This window comes from Bos mutus, chromosome 13 (genome assembly GCF_027580195.1).
Source record: "Bos mutus isolate GX-2022 chromosome 13, NWIPB_WYAK_1.1, whole genome shotgun sequence".
Taxonomy (NCBI): Eukaryota; Metazoa; Chordata; class Mammalia; order Artiodactyla; family Bovidae; genus Bos; species Bos mutus.
In genome coordinates, this window is record NC_091629.1 from 66,470,873 (window position 1) to 66,485,497 (window position 14,625).

The 14,625-nt window shown below is 45.2% G+C and overlaps 1 protein-coding gene across 3 annotated transcripts in view; it reads left to right on the top strand.

Moving 5' to 3' along the window:
* FAM171A1 (family with sequence similarity 171 member A1) overlaps positions 1-13,953 on the top strand; it is a 134,142-nt gene extending 120,189 nt beyond the window's left edge. For all 3 annotated transcript variants that reach the window (XM_070381911.1, XM_070381912.1, XM_070381910.1), the window contains 3 exons: positions 6,634-6,750; positions 10,134-10,248; positions 10,941-13,953. In XM_070381911.1, the coding sequence (XP_070238012.1) occupies positions 6,634-6,750; positions 10,134-10,248; positions 10,941-12,648 (1,940 nt within the window). In that variant the 3' untranslated portion in view covers positions 12,649-13,953. The remainder of the gene's footprint in view (positions 1-6,633; positions 6,751-10,133; positions 10,249-10,940) is intronic.
* The last annotated feature ends 672 nt before the right edge of the window (positions 13,954-14,625 follow it).

Genomic DNA, 14,625 nt, shown 5'->3' on the forward strand with positions numbered 1-14,625 from the left:
GCTGCTCCACAATGTCATAAAAATAGGCAGTGTCGCTATTTCTGCTGTACCGATGAATGTGACTTAAGGGCTGGTGGACTTTTCTGGTTTTTCTGGATGATCTCATCCCACTAAGGTTTTGTTAAAGGATGTGATAAAACAGACTCAGACTTTGACACTTCTAATTGTACAGCTGGTAGGAAAATGCAGTAGAGGTTATGGCTTAAGATAATGCAGATGGAAATCCTGGGAAGTAAGTTTGTACTGGTTTCTAGAGAAATGCAACATACTTGGAAGCGGGGGGTGGGGGAGTGGGGGCGAGAAGCGGGCTATGATTATCAGAAGTAATAGTAATAAGCACTCACTCTGGACCTGAGCAGTATATCTCTCTTAGGAAGTCTGCCCTCAAACATGTGAATGCCCACGATATCCATTATTCACCGGAAGTCACCACAGCCTAAGTGAGGAGATGGTCATTGGCCAAAGCCAACAGCTGAAGGGCAGGACAGAAGAGGTTCCTACCATCCAAGTTCATGCATGTGTCATGCATGTATGTGTTCTCACCTCTTGCCATGAATGTTTCCAGATAGTTCATGGTGAACAGTTAAGTTGTAGGAATAGAAGCATTCTATTTCACAGTGAATATTCACCTTTAAATTGATAAAACTTTTTTGAGATGTATTTTCTGCATGGCTGTGACATTTCTTCGCATCCCAGCTTATAGGCCTAGTCAAAATCACTGCAGCCTCTTTCACAAAAAAAAAAAAAAGCATCAATTAGAATATGTTAGGGGAATTCCCCGGCAGTCCAGTAGTTAAGAGTGTACCTTCCAGTGCAGGGGGTGTGTGTCCAATCCCTGGTCTTGAAGTTAAGATCTCACATGCTTCACGGCCAAAAAACCAAAACATAAAACAATATTATAACAAATTCAATACAGACTTAAAAAAAAAAAAGAATACATTAGCTGTGCATGTTGGTAGAATCCTCAACTACAAGTGCTTAAGTGATGAAGCGTTTACTGTTTATGTGACAAAGGAATTGTGAAGCAGCCACCAGAGACTACCTGTCCCTAGCTGGACCCTCCTCGAGCGGCAGAGCTGGAATTCACACTAGGTGTTATCTTAGGAAAGGCAAATCGTCCATGCTGTCAGTTGGTCCTTGATCGTGCTGGACTTTCATCTGCCCAGTGTCCCAAGGTGTGACATGGTCACAAGTCCCATTGTAAGTCTTTCTCTGTATATTGGCTGAGGTGCAGGCTGCCAGCTGCAATGTGTCATCTATTACAAGGGCAGGTTGTTCACTTACAGTTTCCTTTTCAAAACCAATAGTGCTCCTCCTAACAGTCTTTTCTGCTTGTTACCAAATGCTGAGATGAGCTTGTGCAGCAGATAAAATAGAGGCGTCCAGGCAGAATAAGTGGGCCAGTCAGGAAAAGCAAGGAAAATCAGAACCCTGTCAGTCATATTCTAATGAGACATTATGTTTGGAGCTCTTTTTTCACATTTTAGAGTTCTTTTCCCTTTGAATCGCTATTTGTTTAAAATTTGAACTCACTCTTCTTTATATTTTGCAAATAAAGGCTGGTTTCATTCCTGCTTGGTAACCAAGCAAGAAAGTGGCACCCCTGGTGATTCCTAAGAGATCCCATCAGACCTTATAAGCTAAATGCAAGGGGTATCTTTCTGAGCCTGTCAATTACTGTGTGTAATCAGCATTGTGGTTCAGTGCAGCTTCCAAGTAAAGACCTCATGGTGCTTATACCCACAAACCTTGCCAGCTGTATAGGTAACTAAAGTCTTTCTCCTTGAAAGGATCTCTGAATCTTTCCCTTGTATGAGGTTTCACTCTAGAGAATTCAGACGAAAACTGATCTGCGAGTGTGTGTTGAAGAAACCAAGTAGTGAACTTGGATTCACAGTATCTCAGTTCCACGTCTGGGTTCATCCGTCACGTGGCTACCTGTGGACTTTATTCTAGATGCAGTCTTCATGTAGCAGGTTATCTGGTTCCCTGGTGGGGATATGGGAGTTGGTGGCGGTGAGAGAGAAGAGCTGGTAAAAGCCCATAGGAAGGGCAGGGGAGGGAAGGGGAGGGAGGAAGTGGGAGAAGGAAGAAAAACACAGCCAGGGTTGAAACTGTTTAGTATTAGAGCAAACAACTTTGTTCCTCCGTAGGGACCTAAGGGCATCAATATTTAAGGACCAGCATCAGTTGATCATAACAATAACCCTGAATTACCATGAAAAAATCAAAATTATATTCTACTTTATGAGGCAGGAGTAAATGACACTTTTTAGAATTATAGAAAACTGCCTTTTCAAACTTTGGCAAATCTGACCCAAGTTCTATGAAAGAATAACTCCCAAACCATGTTTGGGAGATGTCCCGGGGGTTGTAGAGTGGGGGAGTTCTCGCCATCTGTTTGCAGAGAAGCTTGTCTTTTATCTGTTTATCTGTTTTATATACTAATTTCTTAATTGTCTTAATACAAAGATTCAATTAAAGAGAAAGAGTTCAAATGCTTTAAAAACAATTTGGAAGCTGATGATCTAGAAATTTTAGTACGGTGGGATTTCATTCCTCCGGTGATGCCAGAGAACAGCTCTCCCACCTTCACACACATGCAGCCTCCGTAGTTGGCACAGCACAGCGCTCCGTCAGCACAGAGACACAAGTAGCCACCAGCTCGCCTGCTCCTGACACCCACTGCACAGTCAGCCACCCTCCCTGGGCAATGGCCACATGCATGAAGGTGGCATGCATGGATCGTCCCCTGATCTGTCTGAGCAGCGCTGAGGTGCCCACAGGAACGGGAAGTCCTCACTCTTTGTACCCTGGCTGCAGGTCCAGCAGTCACATAACCCACTCAACAAAAGAGACTCTGCAGAGGTTGGTCTGTCCTGCCTCCATTCCAGGCACCGGCTTCCCATTCACGAGTACAAAAATCTCTTATGTGTGCAGTTCCTCAGGTGGGAAAACACCCTCATCCCACACCCTCAGGATTTCAGTGATGAGAAGCATATGTTTCTGGTACACAATTCATTAATTCTTGTGTTCCCTGCAGCCAGTTTCCTTCCGCAAAACACAGAAAGCTTGGAAATAGTTTTTGCCAATAACAGCATGATTGTTGAATCCTAAAATGGAGTCACCCTCTATTCACTGAACACGTGTACATTTTACGGAAAACTTAGTCCGAAATAAATGCTTCTTTCCCAGCTGGCTTTGTTCCCTCTGGTCAGAAAGAGAAGAATCCCAAGCTTAACTGCACTCCTGTAAGGAGATCTCTCCTGCCAACCACACCCAGCTTTTCACAGAAGGTCATCTGATATTATTTGGCAGGGGAGGAGGTTGCACGTCTGGCTTTCACACTCAAATACCACCGTGTTCCCACGCTGGGAATATTTCTGGGTGCTGAGAAGACAGAAGAAATATAGGACTTGGGGTTAGCAGTTTAGGTGAGGTATGCTTCTGGAAAACAGATGACGCAGTAACATGTGCCCTGAGGTTGATGGGACCTGGAAGGCCCCTACATGCAAGAGGGACTTAGGATAAACAGGATGTGACTTGAATCTTGAAGGATGGGTAAGCTTTTGGAAGAGAGGGAAACCATATGAGGTTGAAACAGTGGAGGGCAAAATCCTGGACTCGGGTAAAAGTGTCTGTTGGGAGGACCAACCTAGGAAGAACTAAGCGGGTGGAGAAGTAAGGGAGGGGCAGGCGGTCGGAACAGCTCTGACCTCACCTTTGTGCCTCCAAGGATGGGTCCTGGTGGCTTTTCATCGCTAACGGCACCGGGACCCCTTGGCCAGCCCTCCCCGGGCTCCCTCCCTCTTGTCCCCGGCATCACGCATCAAGCTTGCCCGCTACACTCTGCACCCCTCTGTGCTTCTGTTCCCTCCTCTTTCTCTCTGCTCGCCCCCACCCTCCACCCCCACGTGAAGTCCTGCCTGTTCGCCAGAGCCCACCTCATCCCCAGGGGGCATCCCTTCCTCACTGTGCTCCCAAAGCAGCTGGTGTTCTGCCTTCCTAGCTTTTCTGGCTCCCACCAGCATCATAGGCTCCAGTGCCTGTATGGTATGTGTGTGTGTGTGGGTGTGTGGGTGTGTCCACTCACTAGGCTTGTTCCTAGTGTAACTGGGAGACATTTTAAAAGTCCATTTCTGGGAAAAAAAAAAAGGGTCCATTCCCAAGACTTCTTGGTGGTCCAGTGGTTAAGACTCCACTCTCCTAATGCAGGGTCCCGAGGTTCGATCCCTGGTCAGGGAACTAGATCCCTTATGCCACAACTAAGACCTGGCTCAGCCAAATAAATGTGAAAAATAAAGTCCATTTCCAGTTGATGCGGCTGTGTTGCGCTGTAGAAAGCCAGGGCAACATAGCCATCCAGGTAGGTGGCTTTCCCCTGAGTGATCAACAGGAATTAGGACTCTGAGCCCCCATCTCTTTTCCTCTGGGTCCCTTTAGCCTAACCTCCTATCCGCTCCACTTGACGAGCAGTGACTCAAGAATCTAATCTGAGGGAAACTGCAAACCGAAGAATGCAGGCCGCTTCCTGGCTGATAGGAGATCCTGGCGGGGCTGCTCCTGTGGGAGAGCGTGTGGGAGTGGGGTGGGGTGTGTAAGTCATGAGCTAAACAGCGCGGGTTCCCCAGGGGAAAACCGGAAGCAGTGGCAAACAATCCCTTCTCTGCCTTCAGGCAGACTTTCTGACTCAACACAGAACCGCTTTAGCTGCATGTGTCACGTGCCCTGGTTTCCATTTCCTCAGCAGCTCCTGGAGTGAGTGTGTGAAGCTCAGAGTGGCTGGACCATCTCTGGCTTGATGCTCTTCAGCCAATGTATCCTCATACTTCATAGAGCTTCCAGCTTATTTTCTCGTCTAACTTGAAATCCTCCGGAGCCATGGTTCAGCCAGTTGCATGGGGAGGTCGGACAATACAAAGCACCCACTGATGCCTGGCCTCCCCATCTTCCTTCTTTGTTCAACTCCTGTCTTTGAGGAAGAGGAGGAAGAAGGGTGAGGAGGGAAGAGGAGAAGGGGGGAAGAGGATGAGGAGGGGAAGAGGAGGAGGAGGGGAAAAGGAGGAGGAGGAAGGGAAGAGGAGGAGGAGGAAAGCTGGGGGGAGGAAGGAGGAGTAACATGGGGAGAGGGAGGGAGGGGAAGGGATGGGAGGCATGCTGGGGCACCTTTCCACCCAATACATTTGAATGTTGCTATGGCAACTGATAGGCCCTAGAAGCCCTGCCAAGTATTGTTTTTTTTCCCCTCGGAGGGGAAGGAAATCCACTCTCGCCACCTTGTGTGTGCATGCTAAGTTGCTTCAGTTGTATCAGAGTCTTCACAACCCTATGGCCTGTAGCCCACCAGGCTCTTCTGTCCATGGGATTCTCCAGGCAAGAACACTGGAGTGGGTTGCCATGCTCTCCTCCAGGGGATCTTCCCAACCCAGGGATGGAACTCGAGTCTCTTATGTCTCCTGCATTGGCAGGCAGGTTCTTTACCACTAGCACCATCTGGGAATCCCAGTGGTGTGTATATACCTAGGAAATGCAGGGATTTGGAGACTGGAAGGTGGAATATTTGGTGCATAGCTGATAAATTTAGGCCTGGAGGGGACAGGAATCCACACATGGCCATTTCAGGGGGTGGGTGATCAATCATAGGGGGAGCTCTGTGTAAGTGACCCATATGTCTGGGCTGGTGGGTCCAGTGGGTGTACGTGGGCTGGTGGGGGCCCTAGCCAGCACTCTCCCTGGGAACCTTACAAAGTGAAAATGTTGCAAATACTGGCAAGTTCAGTCGGGAATGCAGCAGGGCAGAGTAGAGGAAATAGCACCAACCTTGAGGACAGACAGACCTACTCTGCCCCTGCTTTGCTCTCTACCCCGGGACAGCTCAGAAGAATTCCATGTCTCACCAGTCTCCAGTGTCTAAAAGGGGAAAACGAGTCCTCTTCTGTAGAGTCGTTGTGAAACTACTGATAACATGTATAAAGCACGTCGCTGTGACGAGCCAGCACACAGTAGGTGCTCACTAGTGTGAAATACTCTTTAAAGTATTAACTGAAAGGCAGCATGGACCTGGACTCACTCGGTGTCTCTCAACATCAGAGCCAACTGGAAGCTTCATAAACTACTCACCTGAGCCAGGCTTCTGGGTTAGAATTGGCAAAGATGGGACCAAAGAGTCTCTCTCTATATATATTTTTAAACTTCCTGAAGCAACTCTGATCGCACCAGTCTGCAATTCCAAATAGAAAATCTGTTTACTTGCTTGAGGATAAGGAATATAAACAGGACTGGAGTTTCCCCTCCCACCTACCCTTTCTATGCTGCCTTTATTCTGCTTCTAAATTCCAAAGGCTTCTGGAGGAGATGGGCCATGGTGACAGACGAGTAAACTCCAAAGGCTTCTGCTAAAATTATCTGTGTTTGGAAGCAGGGACGTGTGATACAGTGGCTGAGAGTAATGTAATCAGGAGGCCAGGAAAAACGCTTTCCTGAAAGCTAGACGCAGTTGCTCCACAAGAGTTGGACCCTTTGGCTCTCTGATGGGTTCTAAATGGGAAACTTAAGGCGATTTGTACCATGTGCTTAAGCCTTAACTAGGAGTTCCACGTGCATCTGGCTGAAGTCTTTTTCCACATCCCACAGGAACGTGGCTGAAGAGCGGTCTTGGCCTCGTGCACCAGGAAGGCAGTCAGCTGACGTGGACATACATCGCCCCTCAGCTGGGGTACTGGGTGGCTGCCATGTCTCCTCCCAACCCAGGTAACAGAGTCCCCAACACCTGCACTGAAGGCAACCAGTTTTTTTTTGAGGGTTCAGGCTACCTGTGCTTTTGAAAGTGACTTCAGCAGAGAGATCGCATCTTTTTAAAACATGGTTGAACGTGTGAAAAATCAAATGATGAGAAGAAGGTATTTGGTAGGGGTGGGGGAGTTCTGGTTGGCACTGCCCCATCCAGGGTAAGAATAATGCAAAGAAAATAGTCCTGTCTCGAATCTGTTCTGCTCACACAGCTGCCATAGGGAATTCTTAATCTAAAGCCCACAGAAGTGGTTCAGACCTCCTCCCTAATTCCTGAAACAGCTGTGGCCTGGTAGAAGAGAGGACGTAGGAAAAGGCGCTCATTAGAGGGAGCAGCAGCAAGTCACTGTTGAAGGCTTCCTGGGGCAAAAATCTCAACTGGGCATTTCTGAAAGGTTTAAAAGCAAACCTGTTGTTTTATGTCTAAAAGAATATTCCTCCATTCAGGATAGATGAATTAACTCATATTTTCCCCTAAAATTTAATTTCACCAATATTTTCACTGAAAGTGTAAATTTATTTTTAAACCTAACCACCCTGATTTATCCCTATGAGTATTCTAGAATTGTTTTGTTTTGTTTTGTTTTTTCAAAATAGTTACCTTAGGAGAAGTCTTTCCAGTGCTGGCTTCCACTACTCACAGTGCCTTGCCTTTAGACTCTGTCTCCTTTGGACTGCTGTCCTTAGTGAAACTCTTCATGGGTGGCCAGTCTTCATGCTCAGAGTTTCCAAGGGTTCCTTTGTTGATTTTTCTTAGACATATCTAAAGTGCACCGATCGCCAAGATTGGTGAATAAAGTAAGTAGTTGAGCTAGGTCAAAATGCTGGGGATTTCCCTGGTGGTGCAGTGGTGAAGACTTCACCTTCCAATGCAGGAGTGCACATTTGACCCCTGGTCAGGGAGCCAAGAGCCCCCATTCCTCAGGGCCAAAAAGCCAAAACATAGATTGTAATATTGTAAAAAATTCAATATCAACATTAAAAATGGTCGGCCTCAAAAAATAAAATAAAAATAAATTTTAAATCTTTATTTAAAAAGATGTGCTATGATTAAAAGCTGACCCTTGTCAATTAACCAGGAAGGCAGTTCCAAAATGGAAGTACAAAATATTTTATCAATGGAATTATCACTGGAATGAACACTTAGGACTCCCAAAGTAACTGATTTGAGAGAGGCCAACCCGAGATGGGTGTTGAAAAATCTGTTGCCTTTACTTTATAGTCCCACCCTGAGAAAACGTACACTTCACATCTAGGTTTTAAGAGAATGCGTTTCCCTTTACTGTATTGTTCTTGTAGTCATGTGGGCATGAAGTGAGTACATAAATGTCCCAGTCTCCAAATTTGAAGTGTCTAGAATATGATTATGAGTAAAGAAAGAAAGTCCTTAAAAACCAAAGCCTGTGCATTAGAGTTAAATTTTATTTTAGGTCTATTTCCAAGAACCCTGATGATGTGTTATGTGACAGATTAATAGCTACTTCTGTAAAGAAGAGAGAGAACTAGACTACTAGATGTAGGTTGACCCAAGCTTGCTGAGGAGCAACGAAGGAAGAGACAAAAAGCCATAAAAACATATATAGTATAAACCCTGGTGGCATTTAATGTAGAAATACATATACTAGTAATCTCACAGTATATGTATTTATCATCACTTTTATTAAAACAAATCACAGCAATGCTGTGCTTTCACGAACCCGAAACCAACAAGAAAATAATTAGAGTTTTCTCTTTCATTCTCTGTTTAAGAAGGAAATGAGGGAAATCTTTATAAAGATTTCCATTTAGCAGAAGATATTTGGTTGGTCAAAAAGTTCATTCAGGTTTTCCCATACCATCTTAGGGAAAACCCTAAAGGAACTTTTTGGCCAACTCAATAAAATAATAACATTTTGGGTACTTTAAAGGACTGAACTTCCTTATTTGGAAATTATTTTTTTGTGTATCTCAGATTTCTTGGTGACCCCTGCCAAGGTATTACCTGTGTTTGTGGGGTTGCTCTGTGTTTAAAAAAAAAAAAAATTGTTTCTCTGAACAATTAAGGCTGTAAACAGTCAAGGCCATTGTGGTCAGTAATTTTTCCAACTTTTTTAAATATTCACTTTCACCCCATTGAAATGATTAATAATTGGGAAAGGATGATGTTGTCTTTTGAACGTAAGTAATGTCACTATTTTCAAAAATCAACAAGTCTCCTTGGGTTTATCTAGCTTAAGAGACTTATCTCCTAAAGATTAGAAAGAAATGTATCCCTTAAAATATCAAAAATCAATGAATAAGTGGGTCTTTATGGTGTTTAATAATCATAACAATGCTCCTGTGATGTTATATGTAATAACTATTCCTTCCTTCCCATCTTTTGGAGCACTGTCAGCATACTTAGACACCAGTAAGTGCCCAAACATTGTAATATGGGGGAGATTTTCATTATTGCTGTCAATCCCTTGTTAGCAATGTTAAGACAGATTCTTACTGCTATTGAACATAAGGAGTAAGTTAAAGTACCTCTTGGGATTCTTCCCAAGGTAAATTAAAGAGAAAATAGGTTTAATTCTGATCACCTTGTCTGTAAGTTCTGGAGAGGTCTGTGGCCACATCAGGTTAGCCATTTTGAAAAGATACTAGAAAGATGTTATTTTTTTTAATAGGAGGCATTTTAGAAACACATGATGTCCCTGTAATAGGCTGTAGATTTTTTTAAGTCATAGTAAATTTATTTCATACACTTCAACTTATTTGTTAAGGCCAAGGGCTCAGTACATAGTAATCATTGCCCAGGGAAAGTGTGAGTAAAATTTCATGTTTTGATTTGTTTTTTCCTTCTGCAGTGTCATAAAATCCCCAGGTCTTCATGCCATGTCTCTGAGTGAATGAGTCCCACTCATGATATGATGATCATGTATCTAGTTTTCTTATATTCAAAGGTCATGTATTTAGAATGATGAACATGGTACTAAATGCAGCTCTCTTCTTGACTAAGGAGGGACCGTGGATGCTACATACAGAATTTGAGTATTCACAGTGCTCTGGTGATGGTTTGGGAAATCCCTTTCCATTGAGGGGAATTTGGGTGATGCTGCAGGCACAACATCTAAAGGATGTTTGCATCTGGCCCCCGTTCCACACTTCAGCCAATAAGAATAAGAAAAAAGGGACTTCCCTGGTGGGCCAGTGGTTAAGACTTCACACTCTCATTGCCGAGGGCCCATGTTCAATCCCTAGGTTGGGGAACTAAGATCCCACATGACACATGGCCAAAAACAAAGAAGAATAAGAAAAACATTATGCTCTCTTTTTAGTGAAAGGTGTTCACAAATCTAAAATGCCCTTTTCTGACCTTCCAGGTCCGGTTGTCACACAGGACATCACCACGTATCACACAGTCTTTCTTTTGGCCATCTTGGGAGGAATGGCTTTCATTCTTTTGGTTTTGCTGTGTCTCCTTTTATATTATTGCAGGTAAAGTTTTATCATTGGGGCTTTTTTTTAACTTGGAATTTCTTGCACAAATATTGATATCGAGGTCCTTTTCTGAGTTGAGGTACTTTATTTCTCATAACAATGTATCCAAGGGTCTTCCCTGGCGGTCCAGTGGGTCAGACTCTGAGTATCCAATACAGGTAGCACAGGTTCGATCCCTGTTCGAGGATCTAAGATCCCATATTGCCACATAGTGCAGCCAATAAATAAATATTTTAAAAAATTTGTTGGGCAAGAACTGAATATCTGTCATATAAGTTGCAAACAAAGTGGGATATTACACTGTGAGTAATGTCTTTTTTAGAGGAGTCATAAAAAAATAAGCTCAACAGTTGTCACAGTTCCTTCAGAATAGTCCTAAGTGGTAATCAAGAGATGATATTCTCAAGGACAGAGCCAAACTTTTCTTACTGTGATGCCTCATCTGATTGACTTGCGAGAATATTTATTGTTGACTCTGCTTTTGAATGAATAATGTGGATGCACTTGGGGTACAGTCTGCAGATTTCAGCCCTCAGCATCAAAACAAGGCTGAGGGTATAGGGTGAGAAGGCTTCTGGCTGCTGATTAGTGTTGTCTTGTTTCTTCCTGTGGGAACTGAGAATTAGGTTTAGGCTAGAACCCTCACTGTTCTGAGATATTAATCTTGGGGTTTGTATCTTTGATCATAGGCGGAAGTGCTTGAAACCCCGCCAGCACCATAGAAAACTGCAACTTCCCGCCACCCTGGAGAGTTCCAAAAGGGATCAGTCGACTTCCATGTCACACATCAACCTGTTGTTTTCTCGTCGGGAATCAGAATTCCCCGGTCCACTCTCTGTCACCAGCCAGGGCCGCCCCCCGGATGCCCCAGGCTCAAAGGAGCTGATGAGTGGAGTCCATTTAGAGATGATGTCTTCCAACGGAGAGGTGGACATGCACACACCCATGCTGAAGCTCTCCTACAGCACCTCCCAGGAGTTCAGCTCCCGGGAGGAACTCCTGTCTCATAAGGAAGAGGACAAAAGCCAAATCTCCTTTGACAACCTGACACCGAGTGGGACGTTGGGAAAAGACTACCATAAGTCGGTGGAGATCTTCCCCTTAAAGGCTAGGAAACCTATGGAAAGGGAAGGCTACGAGTCCCCTGGCAACAGTGATTACAGAAGGAGTTACAACGCCATGCTCTCGCAGCCTTTATTCGAAAAGCAGGACAGAGAGAGTCAGGCCTCCGTGACCCACATTTCCACAGGAAGTAAGCTCACCATTCAGGAACACATGTACCCCGCGCCTTCATCTCCGGAGAAAGACCAGCTGCTGGAGCGCAGACCTACTGAATGTATGATGTCGCGATCCGTGGACCACCTGGAAAGACCTACCTCTTTCCCGCGACCCGGCCAGCTGATCTGCTGTAGTTCCGTGGACCAGGTCAACGACAGCGTTTACAGGAAAGTATTACCCGCCTTGGTCATCCCGGCTCATTACATGAAACTCCCAGGGGACCATTCGTACGTGGGCCAGCCCCTGGTCGTCCCAGCCGACCCGCAGCTGGAGATCGAAAGGCTGCAGGCCGAGCTATCCAGCCCGCATGCAGGGATCTTCCCACACCCCTCCGCGCAGATCCAAGCGCAGCCCCTCTCTTGCCAGGCCATCTCGCAGCAGCACCTGCAGGACACGGGCGCCCGGGAGTGGACCCCGCAGAGCGCATCCATGTCGGAGTCGCTCTCCATCCCAGCATCTCTGAACGACGCGGCCTTGGCTCAGATGAACAGCGAGGTCCAGCTCCTGACAGAAAAGGCGCTGCTGGAACTCGGGGGTGGGAAGCCCCTTCCCCACCCCCGGGCCTGGTTCGTCTCCCTGGACGGCCGGTCCAACGCGCACGTCAGACATTCCTACATTGATCTCCAAAGAGCAGGGAGGAACGGAAGCAATGATGCCAGTTTGGATTCTGGCGTGGATATGAATGAACCAAAATCCGCCCGGAAGGGAAGAGGAGACCCCTCGACTCTGCCGCAGAGCCACCCACCCGTCCAGGAACATCCGCAGAAGGAGTCGAGGGCCGCGGACAGCTCGGCCTACACGCAGCTCGTGTACCTGGAGGACATGGACCAGAGCGGCAGCGAAGGCGGCACCACGGCCGGGACACCAGAGGACAGTGCTCTGCGGTGCCTGCTGGACGGCTCCAGCCGGAGGAGCGGCGGCCAGCTGCCCAGCCTGCAGGAGGAGACGACGAAGCGAATTTCGGACGTTGCCCCTGAGCCAGCGGCCAGTCCCGACCAGAGGAGATCCGCTCCACAGGATGAGGAAGACGACGAGGATGATGACGACCAGGGCGAAGACAAGAAGAGCCCGTGGCAGAAACGGGAGGAGAGACCCTTGATGGCATTCAACATCAAATGAGCGGTCCAGAGCCACCCAACCCGGGACCAGATCCAGTTGCCAAAAATTCTTTCTTAAGGAAGCGCTTACCTGTGTGTGGAGGAAGTCGAGCTACGTCTGCCGTGGGCAGTGGACTTTTTTCTGCAGTTACCCTGTTCACTGTCTAAGTGTTAGAGAGGAAGTCAAGTTCTTACTCAGAAGAAAGGATGATGATACAGGATGCCTCGCCTCCAGGAAGAGGGCTGAACGTAGTGTCTGTCTGAATGTCAGTGTCGTTCCCCGGACTTGATGTGTCCACCCTGGAGGACACTGAAAAACCACACGTGATGTCCTGATGTCACTAGGTTCTGATGATAACCTCAGTTCTCCTCCAGATTCTGGGAACAGAAGAAACTCTTTTTGCATTGCTTGAATCCATTTTATCATGATAATGCTCCTGTGAAATTATTATTGAGAAATTAGCTTGGCACTTAGTGTCTGGAGGTATGCATTATCTCAAAGGAAAACTATGCATCGCTGCTTCGTGGTCTTACTTTGCTTAGGTTTTTGCTTTGGTTAGATTTCGTTTCTGATTTGCTTTTTACAGATACACACACACACACACACACACACACACACACACACAATTAGGTTGTAAGGATTTAATTCCTTCCTTGTCACCTGTTCTGCTTCTCGGTGGTTTATTTCGATATCACCTTTCAGGAACTTCTGAGTGTCACCTCTTAACATCCAAGCCTTTTAATGAAATAGTACTGAAGTTTTTAATCAGCTGCCAGTCCTTCAATTCTGGTCCCATTAACTCCAAGTGCCTTTTTTACAGTGATGACAGACAGTCCCTTACTTTGCTTTTTTTGTTTGTTTTTCTTAACTTCTTTGATTGAACTGCCTGGATTTTATAAAGTTATTAAACGATCCCCTTTTCTTTCAACTGCATGCTGCCAAGTGCCCATTTGTGCTCAGAATTCTCATTTCAGCTCAGTGTACTCTCTCGTCCTCACGTGTGACGTGGATTCTGTTTAGCTAAGCTAGCCTAGAGGACACTTTAGTGATCCCGTCCCCCACGCCACCCCTTTGACCACTAGGCACCATTATGGTTTTATTGGCTGTTTGTATATACGGTTACGTATTAATTCTGAAATCCTATGGGCTGATCTTGCTCACCAAACACGGAGTATGGGCTGAGCAAGTAGACTGAATGTGACTATTAAACAAATCTTATGTACTATCCAAAAGTGCCAGAATGACTCTTCTGTGCATTCTCCTTAAAGAGCTGCTTGATTATCCAAAAATGAAAACTCAGAATAAACTCTGAAGAAAAAAAAAAAACCCTATCTTGTGGTTCTTTTCATTCATTCTGGGCCATTATTGGTTATAGAGTTGCCATTAAGAATTCTCTTTTCATTCCTAGGGAGTCTGAAAGGGCAGTTGTTGAACTTACATTCAAAGGCTAACCTATGGTGGGGAGAGATAAATTGGGAGATTGGGATTGACATATACACACTGCTAAATATAAAACAGAAAACTGTAAGGACCTCTGTGTAGCACAGGGAGCTCTTCTCAATACTCTGGGAAAAGAATCTAAAAAAGAATGGAGATATATATATATGTGTGTGTGTGTGTATATATATATATAACTGATTCACTTTGCTGTACACCTAAAACTATCACAATGATATAAATCAACTATACACCAATAAAAATTAAACAAAAGAAACTAACACATAAGACACCTAGGAATTGACACGTGGTTAAATCATAAAAGCCCACCTTGCTGTTCAGTTTCATTCAAGAAAACAAGGTAACATTTTATTGTGTTTCCATACTTTACAAGAAACTGGTGTGTTCTTTTCTTTTCAGTATTGATCCAGCGTCAAAAAGATGTCATTCAAATGACCAGAACCATCCCAGATGTGTGAAAACTATTCATCAAAACCATTCATGGAATCATCAATGTAGAACAAATCAGTGGAAATAAGTAAAGCAAACTAGTTTTGTTAT